Source organism: Crotalus tigris, unplaced genomic scaffold (genome assembly GCF_016545835.1).
Source record: "Crotalus tigris isolate CLP2741 ecotype Arizona unplaced genomic scaffold, ASM1654583v1 scf7180000024384.25900115:4084858, whole genome shotgun sequence".
Taxonomy (NCBI): Eukaryota; Metazoa; Chordata; class Lepidosauria; order Squamata; family Viperidae; genus Crotalus; species Crotalus tigris.
The window spans coordinates 2684148-2706506 of record NW_024100554.1 but is presented as its reverse complement, the minus strand read 5'-3'; the positions used below and the strand labels follow the sequence as shown (position 1 = coordinate 2706506).

Genomic DNA, 22359 nt, shown 5'->3' with positions numbered 1-22359 from the left:
CAGAAAATCTTTCTTCCCCACTGACACTCACACATTTTACACATTTTGCAAATAGCAAGCAGTATTGGTAATTTACACCTAGAGCGTATTGTTAATGATAGCAACATTTTGAAATGAGCAATTATTTTGCTTAACATTCTTTGAGTATTTCGTATCTGAATGAAATCTGTACTTGCTGCTAATTAAGCTATTTAAAATACTTGTAAAGATATCCACGTTAGCTGCATGTTTTAATGCAGTAATGCAGTCCTATTATTTTAGCCTAATAAATTTAAATATATTAACTAAAGCAACAGATGACCAATGATGGATTCATTAGAATGTCAAGCATCTTTATATATCACGATCTGTTTATGTAATTGCTCACTGAAAAGCAGACAACAAACAGAAACACACAGACACAGACACAGACACACACACACACACACACACAAACACACACACACACAAACAACTGCTGTTACCACCGTTCCAATGCTGAAGGGGAAAGGCTCTATTATTACTTACCTAGCATTATCCAGCGTTTGTGCAAAAAGATCATTTTGTAAAATATTTGGAGATGAGAAAACCCCATGAAAATGTGATAACACTGAATTGCAGACCTGTCGCAATGTCTCAAATTGCATTTTTTTCCTTCTTCCCTGCTATTCCTTCTTACCACCTGTGCAAAAAGTCATCTGTTTTGCAGTCACCATCAAATGCAGATACGACAATCAAGTTCCATATTTCTCCTGATCTCGATAAAAATTGTAGCTAAATGAGCAGGGATGGAGAATTGGTTGTAATGTCATTCTTCTAATTCAGTCGTAAAAAAATGTAAGACCCACACTGATTTCTCATCACTAGAGCAGGAATTCTGAACAGCAGCAATTTTTCTGGGCATTCCCAGCTGAAGTGTGAAGCTGAACTGCATTCATGTAGTCTCCTCATATTTCTCGATGCCTCTTAAAAACACACACGGAATAAATGCTGCCCTCAGGAGTTTCAGCACATCTGGCTGCCAGCAATAAAATCTCAGAAGTAATAAAAACAAGGATGAGGATCCACACAGTTACTACTGCCTAAGAGGAGGAGGGATCATCTTCTGCAGCTTCTCCTCCACCCTTCCTGCTCTGAAAAAAAAAAAATGACTAGCACCAATGACAGAATACATAGGTCCCTTTTCGTTTTAGAGCTTGAAGGCAGAAGCACAAGCTGAAGGACCCTTCTAAAAATAGTAAGAGATCTAAATGATCCTATGAAGTGAGGAGGCTACTGGAATAAATTCATTGCTTCCATTTTTTTGAAAAGCTGCATCGTTATCTGCATGTGATAATGGTTATTCTGTGATAAAGGTAATTCTGTCCTTTGCCAGTTTAATTTATTTTCTATGTACAGCTAAAGAATATACAGCCGATATTGGATTATGTTGCATTACTTACTGCACATCTTGTACTCATGGCACTAAGACAATTATTTTTTACCCAAATTTGCAAAATCTCTCATAGCAATTTCCCTGAGTGATCCAAAAGCAGGAAACCTGCAGCAGCCTTTTGAAATTTGCTGCATTCTATTCAGTAACAGAAGAAGAAAATTAAACCAAGAAAAGAGTCTTGACATATTAAAAAGCATATGACTGAAACTTAGCACTCCATGAGTCAACCAACAAGACAGTGGCTAGGTAGGAGAGGAAACCCCCCCCCCCCGAAATACAGCTAGATTGTATAACAAACAATTTCACTTGAACAGATAAATATCATGCTACTGTTATCCATGGCTGTGTCCTACTGGATCAAATTACAGTGCAAGAATACAAGATTGTATATACTATCACCTGTAAAGGGAAGAATACCTATTAGCACATTATAGTTTGGAATATTTAATATATACCATCCATTTACAATCAGGAACACCATTACAATCTGTGCACTGAAAATGATTCCAAGAGCTAAGGAAAATGGAATGAGGAAACTAGTGTGACCATTGGAAATCATAAGTTTTATATTTGACACCTGAAGGTAAGTATTATTGTTGTTCTTAGATTGACCTACATGCAATAAATTTACAGAGTTATTCCAACGCAACATAGAATTTAACAAATTTGTTTACGATTTTAATCATATAATACTATATACATCTACTCAGAATAAGTTCCATTAAATTCACTGGGGTTCATTACTGTGTATGAATGTAATGATCCAAAGGACCGCTAACTACAGCTAGTGTTCTATATACCACTTTGCTGCCTCCTGGTGCTCCTACAATATGATTGTATGTTAGGGTTTTTTTTTTTTTTTTTTTTTTTTTTTTGCTCTTATACTGAAGAATAGCTAAGAAGAATAGGAAAGATTGGCCTATTTGTTTTACTTCCTATAACATTTTTTTTTACATTTTTAAGTATAGGTACCATTCAAATCTCACCGGCTCAAGGTTGACTCAGCCTTCCATCCTTCCGAGGTAGGTAAAATGAGGACCCAGATTGTTGGGGGCAATGTAAAAATATATATACATTGCTTACTGGTGTACACCGCTTAGAGAGTACTTGCACTTAAAGCGGTATATAAGTCTCATAAATAAATAAATAAATAAATTTGCATGATTTTCTGACTGAAGTCCAAATATTTATATGAAAATTTCGGAATATATGCAAATTTTCTATAATGCATGCTTTTTTGCATACTATTAGTTTCCATGATGTATGAATGTATCAACACAATTGCAGTTTAATATACTATATGGAAAATTATGACAATAGATAACAAAAGCAATCACATTAACGCTTTTGTCCATAAATTTTATATGTAAACAAGTTTGCTAGTCCTATCAAATGATTGTCACCAGACTTGGAAGGAAATGTTCTAGTGAAAAAAATTAGGCAACAACAAAGGTGAAGAACTAATCCAAGATCCTGAATAATACTAAGCCAGATAAGCAAATTGGTTAATATAAAGTTACATTCTTGCTCAAACTACTTCTATTTAGTGATTGAAAGTCAGAACACTACTGGAGTTAGTATCAAGGGCTCACTTGCTTGAGGTGAAGGGCATAAAACCCTTCACCCAACCCCAACAAAATCGGCTGAGTCAGCTCCACAGGCTGCGAGCTTTCTAAAACAAACCACCCAGGATTACAGTGCTTTCAAATAATATATTATCGTAGCAAACTGACCTGAGTGGTGAGTCAACTTCTGCTCCTATTTAGAAGTATTGCTCCCTGCTTGCCTGCCTGCTGCAGCTCTTCCAAATAGGAATATAGCCAACAATCAGTGTTTTTATCTGCAATGTTTATTTACTCCAGAACACGAAGCCCAGGGTCAGGCATCATAGCAGGACTATTCTAACAAAGGGAATAAGCATTGCAGAAGTGCCATCATGAATGCTGAGCAAGGCAAAAGTAATTAATAGTGGGACAGCAGCATGGCGGCAGCAGACCAGGAAGAAAACTGAGGAGTGAAATATCAGAAAGCATCAACAGGATTATGATAAGGCTAAAGATGCCTGGCACTCAAAGGGAAATCTGAGCCAAAATTAGTACATTATAGGAGAGGAGAAGTTAAGTGGCATGATTTTGCTTCAGCATATCAAAGAAGCAAGTTTTCTGTGACTGGGCTTACCTAATATAAAGCATTTTTTTCCTTCTTTTTTAAGTTGTGTTTATACAGCACCTTGAGGAGAGAATTTTTACTTTCTTGGCTTTCTATCTACAATGGTCTAATGAAAATCTATTCCCTTTGAACTTGAAGGAAAGGAGTAACCTTTTTGTTTAGGGTCCTGGCTATCTAAGGGATTCCACAGCAATGGCATCTACTAAAATATCACCAAAAGAAACTATATAAGAATCAATAAAATGCTAAAGTATTTATATAAACATTCCCAAAATTTTTAGTTACATAGTACATTTTATACTAACAATGTAGCATAACAGCTATAATTTCAGAGAGAATCTACTGCAGCTCCAATCATAATATTTCAAATAAATTATTGCAGATCCCAAATCATTGCTTCCTAGAATGAAAAAAAATGATGGTTACAGATACCATCTTTGGGAAGAAAAAATCTTATATAGGAATGTGTATACTTCAAAATTATTCAGAAGAATCACTTCAAATCATCTGTGACCACAACACTTCTCTGATATTCATTAAAACAGCCTGATTTTTTTTCAGAATTTTGCAATCTATGCTTACATAGTGTTCAAACATTTTTTCCAAATCATTTTTGAAATGTGTATAGCCGTAGTGAGTTTTATCTGACAAAATTATCAGATATTGGGCTCATCCACATATCCTCCTTGCGCCAGTACAAAGACAGGCCACTAGCTATTTCTTGAGAATAGAAACACATAGCACACAAAGTGTTCAATTATCCTACCCCATCACAAAGGTATACTTTCCCCATCTTTTCTTGCTTTGAGTCGAAAGAGATCTTTCCCAACTTCTGCCAAAACAAATAGTGCTACGTGGTTCACCTGCTATGCTTTATTTTGTAGTATGTAAATGCCTCCAATTGGCAACTGTGTACTGTATATGCCTTCTCATCTACATTCATAGGGTGCTGCCCTCCAAGGCCATTTCATCCTGGGCTGCTGGGGACCTGTCCTCTTCTGAATAAGCTAAACATGATGAACTGATGAACTGCTGGGCCTTTTTTTCCTTTGTTTTACTTGTAGACTACTGGAATGGCAAACTGTTGCCTTTTTCCCCCTTTTGTTTCATCAGTCTTTAGGTGTACCAATAAAAGGTTTAACTTTTGTTTTCTGTTTTTAGCTTTTTCGTTGGTCATCAATGACAGAGAGCTTTTTGAAAAAATAGATGAACTTGGCCAGAATTCTCTCAATTATCTATTCTAGTCCAAGTGACAGGAAGCATAGTAAAACTGTGGTGTTTTTTAATCCTACTGTCCAGCAATGAATGGATGGGAAGTCATCGGGGGCAGCATAGCAGGATGGAGGGGGAGGACATTATGCCCTCAGAGACTGTCCACAGAAAGAAAAGTAATTGCTACAGACAAGCAAGTTGCAGTTGCCATGCAGAAGATTCCACTGGCTTGTTCCCACTTAACAAATTTGTTGGCGCTGAGTGAGCAATGAACTAATGTAGGGGTCCCCAACCTGTGGGCCCCCAGGCTGCGGGAATGGCTGGCGAGTGAGTGCACATGTACACGCACCCTCCCCACTCATGCTAATGCTGTCACATGGGCTAGAAGCCCCATTTGTGCATGTGAGGGGCGCTAGCAATGCCAGCATAGTAGTGCATTTGTGCTTGCATGTGGGTGCTATCCGCTTGTTTGCACATGCGCGTTAGTGGCCTGTTTGCTCATGCACGCGAGCACTAGTGGCCCATTTGTGCATGCACGCGGGCACCAGTGCCACCTCCAACACCCCCGTGGGTAGGGGTGGCTTGTTTGTTCATGCACACAGGCGCTAGCTCCACTGCTGTGCAAATGCCAGTTTTACATAGGCACATGTGTGTGTTCGCACACATGTGCATGTACATTTCCCTGCTCCTCCCTTTCTCTCTGGGCCACCAATCTGGAAAGGTTGGGAAACTCTGAACTAATGAATACACAGTGAGTTTCAGCATTCTTTCTTCATTATTGTCTTCAAGTTCAGCTACAGTGAAGACTTTTGATAATTTACTATGATGTCTGAAACTATGATTACAAAAATATGAACTTAGAGGTCTAGGTAACCACTGCCTATGAGAAAGGAAGGAACAGCTCACTCAGATTCACTTCTTACATCTTGAAGGATCAAATCTGGGTTGATTACCAGGACCAGAGGTTTAGTCTATCAAGCTTTCAGACTCATGCTGGAGCCCATCCTCCGGGAACTTCTCTCTCACCAAAATTTCTCTCACATTCTGGTTTGAAAAAGGGATTAAAAAATCCATCTACACTGATTGAAAGCCCTCTCTCAATAGAAGGGGGATACGACATCACCTATCTCCTTTTTACAACAATTCAGCAGTTCCAAGAAGGTTCCACACCCATTTGCATTTTTCAGGTGACACTGAGGGCACAGATAAACCTCCAAGTGGCCTCAACAACTCTCAGAAAGAGTACTAACAACCAGATGACTACAAGGAATATAAAACCTTCCATTCTCCACCATTCATTTATCCTGGGATACGTATATTTGCCTTCATTCGTGACTTGTTATATCTGCCAATAACCAATGACTACAGCAGCCTAATACATTCAATTTTCATATAAGTATCTAAAATGTTACAGCATCTTATTATGACAGGATTAACAATCAACACTATTCACTGATAATATTAAGTAAGTTCTATGCTCATTTTCCTTACTGCCTTGGCTTATGAAACAGAAAATCAATGGATAATCCATTTATACTGTGTGAAGCTACTTATTGTTGTAGCCAAAATCTGGGTCACGTATAGCAACCGCATCACATTGAAGATACAACATAAATGTATTAGCATGCATACTATACAATGTACACTGAGCTTCTGGCAAGGCATTGGCTGTTTGCTGAGCAGTCTTTAACATAAGCAGCACCACAGCTTATATATATTTGGCCTATTACATTTCAAAAGAAAGACAAAGAAAAAGGCAGACACAGCAAGATATTAGGATGTTTTTGATAAATCCATCTGGGTGACCTTCTCATTATTTCTCTCTTCCTATTAGGTCAGCATGTTAGCTATGTTGTTGTTAGCTGTGAAGTCATGTCAGACCCATCGCGACCCCATGGACAACATTCCTCCAGGCCTTTCTGTCCTCTACTATCTTCTGGAGTCCATTTAAGCTCACACCTACTGCTTCAGTGACTCCATCCAGCCACCTCATTCTCTGTTGTCCCCTTCTTCTATTGCCCTCATTGTTATGAAGGAAACTGAGAAGTTCGGGGAAAATATAAAAAATATATTGGAGAAGAAGATGAAATAAACATTATCATGTGTTGTGAGGCCTACATGTACATTTTAATGTTTAATTATTTTATTAAAGTTACCCCAAACTTTCTAATATGCTCTGCAAAATATCTCACTTTAGTTATGATACCACCCTAACATTTGCTTGAAAATGGGAAAGTGAGGAATAGTACACCAAAAATAATGAAAACTACCATATTTGCGTTTTTTATGCATCAAAACATGCCTTCAAGGATGTAGAAAGGACAATTCTTTATTTAGATTAGGTGAGTCTACTGCCTGTCTTTTATACCTGTATTCCCCAACTCACAAATAAAATGCATCATCAATACATTGTTTTGAATGTTTCCCTGTCACCACAAAAGTTACTAATCGCTGCTAAAGCTACTGATATACATTTAACTTCTCTCTATTGTTAAACTAAAACTGAATATTTAAGTAATGTTTCTAAGTACAGTTTGAGACTCAGCTGTTGTATTTTTAGGATGCACAGAAAACCGCAATGCTAGTCAGATTGCACTTCAGAAGATAAATCAGATACTTAGTACAGGATTCGCAACAATACAATCAATTTATTTTATTGATTTTATTCATTTATATATCACCTTTCAAAATAAAATACTTCAAAAATAGTCCATAATATGAGTAATAAAGCAACCATAGAACAATAGACTCCTGCAATGCGGTCTACATGGGGCTGTAAGAAGCTGCAACTGGTCCTGAACGTGGTAACGCAGACAATTAGGTGCGTACTTCATCACAGGCTCATGTAACACATTTGCTCTGTGAGCTGCACTTTTTACCAGTAGGCTCCTGGATACAATTCAAGGTGCTGTTTATTACATATAAAGCCCTTCATAGGTGCCTGGTTATTTAAAAGACCATGTGGTCTTCTATGGCTTCTGTCTGGCTTGTATGATCAGGCAGAGTCGGTATGCTCCAAATCTCATCCATTAAGAAGTGTCACATAATGAGATGTAGGAAGTGTGCTTTCTCTTGCCCTCTGGAGCACCATTCCCACCATGACATGTATGGCCTCACCTTGGCTGTGTTCAGAAGAACTCTGAAAACTCTGTTCCCAGACCTTACGTTAGAGGATGATGGATCTTGCAAGCCTTTTAATGGTTGATTTTCTTATGGTATTCATGTGGTTTGTGGTTTTCACTGAATTTATTATTTTAAAACTTGTATTGTTGCCCATGTTTATTTTTATGTTTTAATTTATACTTCACCATTATTGTAATTTATTTATTTTTATCTATGTATTTATTACATGCCACACATATTGCTATCCAAAGCAACTCTGGGTGACTTATAATGTAATAAAAATAGAAATATAAAAACAATTTAAATATAGGAATTAAAATTACAAAAATTAAATACAGACTAAAAACCATAGGCTTGAGAAGAGTGAGGGTGGTACCTTCTCTGTCACTGCACCAAACACCTCCAGCCTATAAATAAGTCAAGGCAGCAAGACTACACAATTCTTCTTCCTCCTCTTATTTTCCCCACAACAATAACCCTATGAGGTGGTTTGGGCTAAGAGAGAGTGACTGGCCTGCAGACAGACAGACAGCTTTCACGCCTAACCATTAGACCAAACTGGCTCTATTGTAACCATAAGCCTGGATGGCTCACAAAACGTTAAAAATATTAAATCCCAAATACAGATAAATAAAGTAAAATAAAATAAAAAGTCAATAAAAACTCATGGTGCCCCAAGGCAGCACTCTCTCACATAGCCACATATTATCATGCTGGGCATCAAACCTATTCTACCCCATTACTTATGGGAAGAGACAATTCATCAAGGCCTTCTAAAAGGCAAGGAAGATGAGATCCTACTGGATCTCGGGAGGAAGGGTTTTCCACAGGGCAGCAATGGAGAAGATATGCATCTTAAGTCCCACTAAATGACAACATTTAAGGAAAGAACCTGGAATGTGTCCTCTATATCTGACCGAGTGGGATGGTCAGATAACCTCAGGGGAGTCATTTCCATAAATAACATTTATAGCACTTTGAATTGAATCTGAAAATAAACTGGAAGGCAGTACAGCTCGCACAGCAATGGTATTATATGGATAAACTATGAAGTGCCCAAAACTGTGCTGCCATATTCTAGATCTGTTGTAATTTCTGCATGGTCTTCAAGGGCAGACTACATAGAACAGATTACAGTAATCAACCAGGAAATGACCAATGTATGAGTGACCACGAGCAAGGCTTCTCAGTCCAGGAATGGGTGCAATTGGTGCACAAGATGGATCTGTACAAATAAATGTCCTTAGCCATGACTGTCATTTGTTCTGCGAGCAGAAACCATAAGTCAAGGAGGACCCACAGGTTGCATACCAACTATAGCTGGGAGAGTCCTACCCGAGCAAGAATGACATATCAATAGACCCAGGAGAATCAAAACCCCACAGCTGTTTTCTCTCCATTCCCTTCAAGTCTTTGGCATTAAGCCAACATATTACTTGACTAGCCAATGTGGAGATGTATAACTTGGAATCATCAGCATATTGATAATAACATACCTCACACTACCAAATAAGCATTTCCAGAGGTCTCATGTAGATATTAAAGAAGAGCAAGAGACTTGAGTAACAGCTCAAATTCTTCCTGGATAATCAAGCTCAGACATGCCTCAATCACTTCCAAAGCACCTGCTCAGCCAACATCTAATTCCAAGACAAACGGAATGACATTATCCAGTAGATGTTGAGAATATTCCTCGTAGCTACTCTGCAAAGGCTCCCCGAATCTCTCCTTACCCAAAAGGGACCTAATCATTCTGAACAGGGCCATTGGCCAACTAACTGCAGCACAAAAAGACTAGAAAAGTAAACTCACTTTGCTGCTGTAATCATAAGATAAGTCTTAAAAAAGGCTCTTATGTGTGACAGGTCACTTTCGCTCCTCATTTTTCACTAGCAGGGCTTTAGGTATCTCCTATGTTGTTTCGTCTCCTGCAGTTCCTCAGATAATCAAGGAACCATGAAAGATCCACAAGTGTAGAGTTAATACTCTGGATGTATCAGTCACTTGGGATGGACTGATTCAATAAGTCTTTCTTCCCTTCGGAGGCTGGGATCTGACTATAGCAAGGATCTGGATATTAAACTATGCAACTGCTCCAAGACAAAGACCAGATCAAGTGTATGACTTCAGTTCTGGATTGGATTTTTAGAAAGTTGGATCAGGTCCATGGCTGTCATGGTAGCTATTAAATCCAGGCTGAAGACAGGCTGAAATCACTCAGAATCTAGGAAATTTCACCATCAACTCAATCACAGAATTGAGGAATTTGAGCAGGATGCTTCTATATTGGAGGGACAGAGGTAAATAAACAGCAGTTCTAACTTATCCATATGGCCTAACCTCACAAATAGAATCTCACATCTGGCCATGCCCATATCCATGCACAGATGGTGCCACACTTGAAACCCAGGAGAGAACATGTCAGAGAGGAGAACACCATGCCCAACCAGATTTCAATCATTCAAGCCAGAACAGCCCTCATGGATGAGGAAAGCTTTTCTGCTAGCCAACCTGGCATTAAATAGCAACCAACAAGCTGGCATCTATGGAGATTCTAAAGTCATCCAAGTCATGGTTGTCCCAAAGGTACTTTTTCAAGAGGCAATTGGACTTTCTTGTTTTTCTTTGAAGATGTTTCACTTCTCATTCAAGAAACTTCTTCAGCTCTGACTAGCTACTCTAGTTGGCAACACCACCCATCACATCAACAATTCACAGGACTTCACCAGCAAGATTTGGAAACTAAAATTGGACCCAGATGAGACCAGGGTTTCCTATGATGTGATTTCCCTCTTCACATGCATCCCAACAACTGAAGCTATCATGGTAGTGAAGAAACGACTGCTATAAGACAGTACTTTAGGTGACAGAACCAACCTCAGCCCAGATCACATATGTGCCATGCTGGACCTCTGCCTGACCACTACCTATTTTAAATACAATGAAGGTTTCTACAGACAAAAACACGGCTGCATCATGGGTTCACCTGTGGCCCCCGTTGTGGCCAATTTCCACATGGAAGATGTAGAAACCAAGGCCCTAAACTCCTTCACAGTAATTCTACCCACTCACTGGTATAGGGATGTGAAGGATACTTGGGTCAAGTTCAAAATACAGGAATTGGAAGCATTCACCAAACATATCAACTCTGTGGACAGATACATCAAATTCACATGGGAAGATGTTAAGGAAAATAGTTTAGTTTTTCTGGACTATGCAGTACACATTAAGGAAGACAGAAGCCTTAACACTGACGCTACCAGAAAACCCACACACAGAGATCAACATTTACATTTTGATTCTCACCATCCATTGGAGCACAAAATGGGAATTATCAAAACCCTACACCACCAAGTTGAAGGCCTAACTACCAGCAAAGATAGGAAAGAAAGAGAAATAAAATACATCAAGGAAGCCCTCAGAACATATGGCTATCCAAGTGGGCCTTCATCAAAACCCAAAAAAGACTCAGCAGGAGCTCCTCCAAAACAGACAAAGAAGAAAACAATAAACAAAGCAATGTTATTATTCCATATGTTGCAAGAATATCTGAAAAGCTCAGGAGGACCTTCAGGCAACACAAGATACATGCACACTTTAAACCCAAGAATATACTGAGGCATAAGCTTGTCCACCCAAAGGATAAAACACCCAGACATAATCAGAGCAAAGTGGTACATGCACTACAATGCAATAAGTCACCTGAGTCAGTAAAGAAGCCTCGCATCCCATAAGCCTGGCAGGCTGAATCTCATCTTCTGCTCCATTTCTTAGCCAAAGGCAGGAGGCAAGTCCAGCTTCATCCAGTCTCCTCTCCAAAATAACAGTAAAAAAAAAAAATGCTTGCAAATGCAAGTCTTCCCCTAAAGGTCACCAGCCACCATAACTGAAATCACACCAATCCATCTAAATCCTAAGTCCCAGAGAAAGAGAAGTTGCCAAGATGAGTGCTGGCCATTTGGCCAGCCAAACAACAACCACAGTACCCAGGTCAGTTCTTCCACAAGACCACCATCTATTCCGGGTCCCACTGCTGCCATCTACCTTGGCATCCATCCTCTTTCAAGCAAGGATTCCTACCCCCAGAAAGATATAGCCACAGACACCTCACCATAGTCATCTGGCCCAGCTAACTATCCTCCTGTTCTGGGCACAAGTCAGGAGGTGGAGAATGAAAAACAAGACTGCTGTTAACCTTACTTCTTCCTGTCTGCATCACTGTTCCTTCAGGAGCCTGTCATATGCCACCAGTCAGCTGCACTGAAAGTTAGCTGATCCATGGTCCCATGAGGCTCTGCTGCAGACAGCCATACCCTTCTACACTTTTGAAGCTGAGAAGCTGCAACTTACTGCCCTTTCACCAGTCCACCACTGTCCAGTTAAATTTAGACAGGATTTTGCTATTTCTCAGCTGCTGCCTCTTTTGCTGTTCATATCTCCCTTGGTAACCCTGGTTCCCTAGCACCACTGGCAATGAATTGCACAGCGGAAGAAATTACCAAACTTCACACACCCACAACATATAAACCCCCAAAAATTATTATCCCATGGTACCCAGGGCCATAATGGAAAAAATCCTATATGATTGTTTTTATTGCTCAGAACTATAGAACTTAGCAATCTTATACATTTACAGAATAGAAAAAGATAATTATAGAGAAAAAAATTCAAACCTCAGATGAAAAATGCAGACGTGATCTAATATTCAAACACTTGGCAATAACAATTTCCTCGTGCTTTGTTCTCCACTAATTTTGGTCTTACAGATTAACACACAAGGTGAAAAGTGCCTGGGAAGTTATGATTCAAAGCAAAAGTGTGGCAGCACATGCAGCGCCTATAAATTGGCCATATTCAAATGACGTGCTTGTGCCACAAGCAAAGTATGTGGCATGAACAGCTAACCTCAGTCAGCTGTGGGACGAGGAAGGGGTTAAAAGAACTCCACATGGATTTGAAATAAAGTGCCGTTCTGGTTAAACATGTCATGCAAATACTGTAAGCCTGTCAAAAAATGTGGCAATTCCTTTTCCTAAGAAAAAAATTGTTGCTAAAAAGTGGAACAGCCTTGCTTTTCATTATAAAACTCACTGCCAGAATCATTGCAGAGTGATTACAGTTTCCTAATACTGATTGGCTTCAGGGGCTAGAGAACCCTCATCATTCTTTGTTAGGCTTCCTACAGGCATTCTTCCTATAGCAATTTTAAAAATTGTCCTTGCCAATGCAGGTCAAAAAGCAATGAACATCAAACAAGCCTCAGTAGAATCTCTCATATCTAAACTCTGAATATTTCTTTACACATGTTCCCAAATATAAACAAACATTCTAAACAAAGCAATTTGGGAATACCATTTATATGTCCAGTATACATTAGGATGTAAGGATCAACTGTCCTATTTGCAAGTTCTTTATTGTATCCCAAATATCAGAGATGTGCATTTATATATGTTTCACTTCTCCTACTTCCTACATTGGTTTATGCCCCTACTAAGGTAGCTATGATAAGAAGCAGCTGGCTTCTTTGTTGTTACTTTTCTCTCTCATTAAAGGTTTGTTTGTCTTGCAATGGGTTAAGAGTGTTTTTCTTCTGGCAACTTGTTTTGTTCCCTCTAGGGCAGGGGTGTCAAACTGCCAGCCTGCAGGCTGGATGCGTCATGGCAAAACCGCGCCCACCCCATTGCCAGCAATGGGAAAAAAGTCACGATACGTCACAACACATCACGTGACGTTGCAAGTTTGACATCCCTGCTCTAAGGGTAGGTTAGGGAAAGGGATAGAGGTAATGCTTGAGCATTAGCAAAGTGGATGTTATATAATGAGAGGAATGAACTTGCTGCAAGGGACAGATGTATAGAATAAGTAAAAGGGTTTTTTTGTCCTCTGTTTTCTTTCCTTTTCACTCAGGTCTGATCTGCATGAGTACAGATTCTGCAGCATGAGTACAGACCATTGACCCTTTCTCAATAACAGGAACACACAGCACCACTGTCTGCCTGCCCCCAGTCCACCAGAAAGGCAATCTCTGCCTCGTCCATGCTAAATGTTAAAAGTAGTGTTTTATAATTTGTGCTGGCACAAGCAATGCTATCCAGTTCTGCTGCACCTCATGTCACTGAAAGCAAATATATCCACTTCAGTTCACGACTATATGCCTCCTCCTCCTCCTCCTCCTCCTCTGCCTCTCCACCAATTAGCATACAAGAGGTGTTTATTATGATGACAGGTCAATGGAGGACAAATTATATAAAAGGTTACTCAGTGGAAGTGGCATCCTCAAAAGTCCATCCATTTAAAGTGAAGTGCTTAAGGATTACAGAAATAGGAATCCACTAATTGGGGGCTTTGGAAAGTGCAGTCTAGGCAGAACATAAGCCATATTTATTACTGAAGTGAAGGAACGGGTTAACATCTGGAAGTGTGTTTCTTAATCCATTTTAACACTTTGAGGTCACTGAGAAATCAAGAAGAGTCCAGTCACCACACAATTCCACCAGAAGTCATTGATAAGTGCAATCACGGGTATCTCAGTTCCAAAATCAGGCTTGAATCCTGATTGAAAATCATTTATATAGGCACCACTGCTAAAAGTCACTGCATTCCAGTGTTTTTCCTGTTTCTTCTCATTTTTTAAGAGACCTCCTTTCCGCTATAATACTAAAACAAAAGTAAGCAATATTTTTGTGTTGGATTACTTGTTTAACTTTGAGAGCAGATTAAAGAGCAGAAACAAAGTGATTGTTCTGTAAAGGGCAGCTGTATTAGATATGGTCAGTCACAAAATATCTTTTTTTTTTTCAGAAGAACTACTCTGTCTGAAGGTCCACAGAATCCCAGTGGAAATTATATGGAGCTATTAGCATTGTAATAGAGTTAGATAAGGTAGGATGTCTGGCATAAACTAAGAGTGATAACTGAGGAAAAAATAACTAGGAACAAATTAACCAGCATTAAACAAGTTCAGAGTGGTACTAGTAGTTAATGTCTCCTAATAGGAGATACCTATTCCTTCTTATTTAAAGGAAGTAGGTGTAACATATTAAATAATTATTTTCTTGATACAAAATCACTTTGAAATTTAAATAGGTTTCATGAGAAGTGGGGGAGGAGTGCACTGTTATTAATTTTCTTGACACCCCCCCCCTTAATGGGCATACAGATAGATAGAAAGACATATTTAAAAGTCATAGAATATATTTGATAGGCTTGGGCTTTGAAGACATTATTTTGCAATGGTTCCAGTTTTTTTTCTCAGTAGCACCAGATAAGTGGTTTTATAAACTTTATCAAAGATATCTAGGTAGTTTAATACGATGCCTGCGTTAATCCACTAGAAGTTGCCTGAAACCCTGGAGTAAGATATCAGTTTATCACACTCAGTCTTAATGTCAAATGAGTCCATTCATTTTTTGGAACAATTCATTTGTCCTATATAAAATCCAGAGGGTCATTGCTGGCAGATAATTGCATACATTAATTTGTAGGAAGAACATGTAAAGGCACTTCTAATCTTGTGTTTGTTAGGGCAAACCTCAGAGTAGACCAAATACGACTTAAAACAAGAGTAAAGTAATATCAGACCATTTCAATTTCCCAGGACTACTTCATGAAAGACTGCAAAGTCGCTGTTTTGAAATAATTGAATTTTAAGAGCACCATCTAGTGATAAATTGCTGAATTCACATGCATCAAAAGGTTTCATGCAAACTCAGATCTCAATGAATACAATGGGTTTTTTTTTACACATTTTACAATTTTTTACAACTGTTAATAGATAAGGTACGTATAATCTGCATAACCAAACTATCTTCCCCTCCCATTTCCTCAACTTTTCCCATCCCATCCTACATTAGTTTAGCCACTCTGTACATCTCATGAAATAAACCGTAAGCTAAAGCTAATGAAAGCTTAATAAAAAGTGTTAGTTGGAAAAGGTGCTACTATACATTAAATTTTTGTCATGCCTGATAATGTATGTTCATTTCTTTACTGAATACCTAAGAAATACTCAAAAAATTTCAAAATTAAAAAAGAAAACAATAAAATAATAAAGAATTAAAATCCTGATGAAAGACAGCAAGAGGGGAAGGCATTTAATAATAATATAATAGAGTTATAATAGTAGAGTTAATTTGATGCAATCAACAAATAAAAGTAACATGTTCTTCAGTCTACTATGTTGAAGTATAAATCTAAGCTTTTTTGTTCTACTTTTGGCCTTAAAGGCAAATCAAATTTTTATCTGTTTGTTTGACTTTAGATTCTAAAGAGTGTAAACACAGCTCTTGCGCAAATTCTGTTCACAGCTCGGAGAGAAGACCCTCTTGCACTCTTGGAGAAAGATGACCTGAATAACTTTGTAATAACATATATAATATGTTCTATCCCAAAATATACAGGTTAGCCCTAACTTACTAATTTATTCAAAATCATTCTAAGTTATGATGGCAATGAAAGAGTAGGTTTACAACTTATTTTGCACAGACTATTCATACTACCAAACTAACAGAACCATGAAAATATCACATGGCCACTTTCATCTAATGGGTTTGTTTTACCCCAAATATGATAAAATAGGCAGATTTGACAGTGAAATAAAAGCTAATGTTAGCACCTCCCACCCTTTCAGAGGTATTTCATAACTTGCGAGCTCTAAATGAAAAGATCAAGTGTTTACACATAATGTATCACTTCTGACTATGGAGGGAAAGCCCCTTCAATAGATCTTTATACCTGATCGAAGGTTTAAATATGAAGGTCTAAGCTACTAAGGGAACTAAACTTCACCTGTAACATTTCCATACAGCAATTTCATCACTACATTTTACACCAGCTGCAGTTTGTGAAGCCTATCAAGGGCATTTGTACTGTGCCAATATATGAGGACAATTCGGAAATAAATCTCCGTTTGCTTATCAATGACAGACACTCGCAGATACAGAAGTTTTATTATACACATTAGAAAACTACAACATTGCATTACTTTTTGACATACTCATTCAACATCATAAGTTCTTGGGTGCATCTAGTGGTGTGCGGGCGAGCATTATCGTGAACCAACACCACACCGGAAGTGGTGCTATAGAAAATTCTGCCAAATGTGAAGATGCCAAAGGAGTACTGCTAGTGAGGTTTGTGGAGCGTGGTTCGACCATCAATTCAGAAGTCTACTGTGAAATGTTACGAAAACTCAGACGAGCCACCCATAACAAACGTTGGGGCGTGCTGACTTCAGGTGTGGTGTTGGTTCACAATAATGCTCGCCTGCACACCATTAGACGCACCCAAGAACTTTTGAAGCAGTTCCGTTGGGATGTTTTTGATCAGTGTTCCCCGTAGCCCAGATTTGGCACCAAGCAACTACTACTAAGGAATTTCAAATCTTGTAAGACATTATAACAAGTGCCTCAATTTGAATGGCGATTATGTCAAAAAGTAACGTAATGTTGTAGTTTTCTAATGTGTATAATAAAAGTTCTGTATCTGCGAGTGTCTGTCATTGATAACCAAACGGAGGTTTATTTCTGAATTGCCCTCATAAAGTTACCAGATTACGAATTAGGGTGGTTGGGTTATCATTGCTGAGGAATAGGTTTACCTACAGTGGCCGGTCAAAACTTGCCAAATAAACTCCAAAACACATAAATTCCTAGTAATAACAATAAACTACATTTACTACTGTTGCAGCCAACCCAGCTGGTTTTCCCCTCACAATCTTTGGTGCCCCATATCCCTCTGTTGCAGTGAGTGTGGCAGGCTGGTAAGACCAGGACATTGGACCTGCTTGGAAAATGGAGGGAGAGAATAGGGCTGCAGCCATAAGGAGGCAGAAGGGGGGAGGGAAGGAGTCGTAGTGGCCAAGACTTGTCCTTGATTTACTCTCCTCTTGCTCTTGAGCAACAATCAACATCAAGCCTTATACTAATTGCTGTGTCCTTAAGACTTAATATTACTAAAATAAAATAAACATTCAGAATTTATTATGTTTTATTATTATTGTATATATTCATTTGTTGAAAGGATGAATGTGGTCCATCATCCACTCTCAGACATGGCCTCACCCTTATGTGGAAGAAGGTTGCCAACTCTGCTTCGCAGCATCACACTGATTAATAAAACAGACCTGCCAACTCCTGAAAGTAGTTAAATATATCCTTAAATTCTTGCTAATAGAATATATTAAGAAGATAGCAACTCTGGCTTTTTTTAAAAAAATACACCAAGCCGGTTCCTTACCTGTCTGCTGTGTCACCCACTACCTTTCCTCCTGAACCATTTATGGACTCTTGCCTTGTAATCCCTTGAGATCTACTTCGTCCCAAGATTGACTGTTCTTGCAGCTTTGTTTTTTTGTCCTGAGGTGCTTTTTCATTCTGCAGTCCTCTAAAAACCTCTTGATCAGACTTCTGTGGGGTGTTAGTTCCACTATTATAAAACCATGCTCCAGATTTTGTGAGGATTTCTTGTTGCTTTCGGCATGAATTACACACCCACATTACCTACATATAATATGCAGAAAAAACTGTGATCAGTTTTTTAAAAGTAATCTTGACAAGTTCACACTAAAAATGAAATGTAATAAATGATTATAGAACATTAAAAATAACATTAAATGACAATGTTTTAAATTAATACAATTTTAACAGTTTTTAAGGTTAACAACTTGTTTAATTATATTTAACAAATAAAGTCCAAGGTCCATATAGGTTCTTAATATAATAGCATAAACCACATATCTTATGGAACTTAATCCTTGATAAAAAAAAAATTAAGTCTTAAAATTACAGTTTATACATCTTAGAAGTATTATTTCTAAAATCAGTAATTTTGACTATACTGTCGTAATTAAAACAGACAAATTCATTTTTTTAACCATCAGATCTTAAGAGTCAGCTGAAGTTATCCAGCTGAGCATTCTGTTTCCTGTAGTATCTCCAGAACCCAGGTTTCAAAACAAACAAACAAACAAAATCTGTCATTATTGCCCAGCAGTTAACAGACATATTCTCTTGAATTATAGACATGAAATCCTGAAATATAATACACGAAAACATTCATAATATACATATTTTATTAATAACATTATTTTATACAAGGGACTGCTACATTAAGTGCCCAAGCCCCAACCCTGAATCCCATAACATATTATCAACAGGCTGTTTTTATAGAAAACCATGTAAGTGCCCATAGACAAGTATGAAATCGCCAAGCTTGGTAGTGAAATGATGGTAGCACCATCAGAAATAGTAGGATAGTTTATCTTTGTTGATTCAGAGCTTAACCAATGATTATCTTTAATCTCGGTTCCTCAACTTTTCAAGAAGTTTTAGGTATATTACTGTGCCACTGTAATTTGACATCACAGAAATATGTTTGTTTACTCAGAAAGATACTCTTCTACAACTTGAAAAACTAATAAAATCACAACTGAGTTCAGAAGAATACAGTCAATTTAATATCTCCGTTTTCAATAAGAATGCCTAGTTTCTTCAATATGAAAGCCAATACTCTTGCCAGGCGAACACATCTGATTTTATAATATCAGTTCTTCCACTTTACATATATTTCCAACAGATCCAGACTAAAACAAATCCTCCTAGAATTATTATTTTCCTATTTTGATGGGTGTAATGTGTTGTTTTAAAGATTGAAATTGTAGGTAACCTTCAGGGAAATACCTGAAAATACATAAAACTACAGCCAAAGAGAAGTGCTGTATTTAGTCTGTCTGGTATTATTTTTGAGGTCATTCCAGTTACCCTACCTCCAGGCACTGTGGCCTCATATCAATTGCTTTACCTCATTTCTGTACTAGAATAATAGTTACACCAGAATCTTATGATGTTGGGAAGCATTTTGGATTTTCTGAAAAAAAAAACAGAGGCATTAAAAACCTTGGGAAAGTTTATCTTTAAAAAACCCTTCAGATCGAAAAGCAGAGAATATTGGAGAACAGGTTCCTTTAATTACTAAATCAAGTGTGCCTCATAAACCATAACATTCCAAGGTCTCTGAATAATCCTTTGGGGTGGATCATATGAAATAGAAGCAGCGGGTAGATAAAGTGGGAAGGAAGGCCAAGAGGCCATCAGGAAAAGAAAAATAGCCTCAAGCTTCATTCTCTGCAGATCAGCATCAATTTTAGCTTAGAGTAAAGTTGCAGGACCAAAATCAGTTATAGCTGCTTGACAGGATTTATTTACAAAAAAAAAAAAAGAGCAAAAAAGGAATAAAGAAAAGAAGCAACTCATTCAGCTGTTCTGTTCTCTACTATAGTAATAACATTAATTGCACAACTATTTTCCATATATATTAATATGGCTTCTAAAAAGAATTTTAATTCTGTTCTGCAATGCCATTGCTCTGTTTGGTACTGGAGCCCTTCACAACTGCTTTAAAATAAACAAAGTAGAGAAAGTATGCAGAGCATAGTTTCTGAAAATTTTTCCGACTCTTAAACAGTAATGATCATACAGTCGTGTGTATTTTTATCTGTGTAACAAAAAATATGTTGTGCCGCTGTACATTTGTGCATATCTACTCTATGTCAAATCACCAGGAGGGGAATGAAGATGTAAAGGAGCTTAGAATGGAATAGTCAACAACATTCCAAGTCATTATTCAGCAGTTTCTTACATCAAAATATATAGGGGAGGCAGTTTTCCTGATTTTTTTTCCTTCACAGATCACAGCTGTGATCCAGCTTATTTTTGAATTTGGTCTTTCTTCTGCCACTTCCAACATCAAGCTTGCTCCTCTACAGTTCCCAGAACATTATTTTGTAGATAGGCAGGAAGAGAAAGTGCCAAGCCCCTTATATAATTACTTTCCAAAATTCTGTTGGATTGGAAAATATATAGGTAGTCTGTGTTTAACAATGACAATTAGGACTTGAATTTCCCTCACTAAATGATATGGTTGTAAAGTGTAACATCACATGACCCCATTGCTTATTGATGGTGGCTCCAGCACTTTCCAGTGATTCATTAAGCAAATTTCACACCATCATTAAGGTGTCATCACATAATCACCGTCTGTGATCTCCTGCTGGTTTCCCCACTGACTTTGTGTCAGTCTTCCCAAGTAAACCAGACAGTAAACGTGATCAGATGAGCTATTCTAATTTATTTAAGGCTTCATTAACAGAATCTCGCAAGTCTGAAAGTACAAATCTCCCATTGCCATTTTAACAGCCTAACCAATGAGGCCAGATCCCTCCTAAGTTTCTGCATTTGATCATTAAGCCATTGGGGGCTCCTCCTTATCATTCTCTAGAAATATTTCTTTCCTTGCCCCTCAAGGTCATTCCCACACATGATTGCACTTTGCTTATAGGAAACCAGAATATTGCAAATGGCGACCACATGGCTGTGGGATGCTTCAACTTCATAATCATAACCTGGGTGCCAAAAACCGGGGATTGCAATTACATGACCATGGGGACACTATGACAACTGGAACTTTGAGGACAGGTTGTTTCATAATTCAGCACTATCTCACATCTGTTTGCAGTCTATCAGCAGCTCCTCAGGTAGCAGTTTATCCAGGAACTGTAGAACTGGCTGCTCACTGTTGATTTCCTCTCAGAGTTGGAACTGGCCATGAAAGCACCCTAATATCAGCTTAAATTCTACCAAGAATCAGAGGTCCAACAAATTCTTATCTTCTTTTGCTGACAATTTCATTTGTCAGGAGGTAGACGATCTGATATCGTCAACCTAATCCCTACCCAAAGAGAGGAATTGGTTGAAGTGAAATGAGAGGAATCTATTGTACTGTTGCCTTTTAATCATTTACACTGTTTTAACTAAATATATTTCTATATAAGTTAATAAAAATAGTTTGTTCATTAAAAAATATAAATAAATATGGCTTGAAAATCATTATATTTCTTAAATATATACAATAATTTACTATCACGTTTGACAAATTTGTGGGAAATAGGATGAATTAATTATATTAATAATGATAATTAATGATTTAATTGTATTATTTGTATCCAAATAATAACTCATTAAAATGTTGTACATGTAATAATTTTAAAAAGTGGAAGATGGATTATTTTGAAAAATAGCAACCTATTTTCCACTCAATTGTGTCTGTTTCTTGGAATCCACCTGGACAAGTCCCTGCAGTTTTCTCGGCAAGGTTTTTAAGAAGTGGTTTACAATTGCCTACTTCCTAGGGCTGAGAGAATGTGACTGGTCCAAGGTCACCCATCTGGCTTTGTGCCTAGGCAGGACTAAACTCACCATCCCCTGGTTTCTAGTCTGACCCTGAACTGGCTCTCAATCTTCATTGATATAGGTCTTTTTTTTTTCCCCTTATGAGAAACTTACTATTCATAGCAAAGGATGAAACACCATCTTGTGTTTAATAGTGGTATTGCTGTACTCTGAAATAATAATCTAACATGATTTAAAAAAATTATCCTCTGCATG

General features: G+C 37.9%; 1 protein-coding gene across 39 annotated transcripts in view; it reads right to left on the bottom strand.

The window, feature by feature from the left end:
- Window positions 1-22359, bottom strand: part of RIMS2 (regulating synaptic membrane exocytosis 2) — a 280764-nt gene that overhangs the window by 195597 nt on the left and 62808 nt on the right. For 31 of the 39 annotated variants that reach the window (XM_039328826.1, XM_039328838.1, XM_039328829.1 and 28 more), the window contains one exon: window positions 18155-18417. In XM_039328826.1, the coding sequence (XP_039184760.1) occupies window positions 18155-18417 (263 nt within the window). Of the gene's footprint in view, window positions 1-507; window positions 1090-11620; window positions 11753-18154; window positions 18418-22359 lie in introns of those variants that run through there. The other 8 variants (XM_039328849.1, XM_039328853.1, XM_039328844.1 and 5 more) reach the window with 2 other exon arrangements.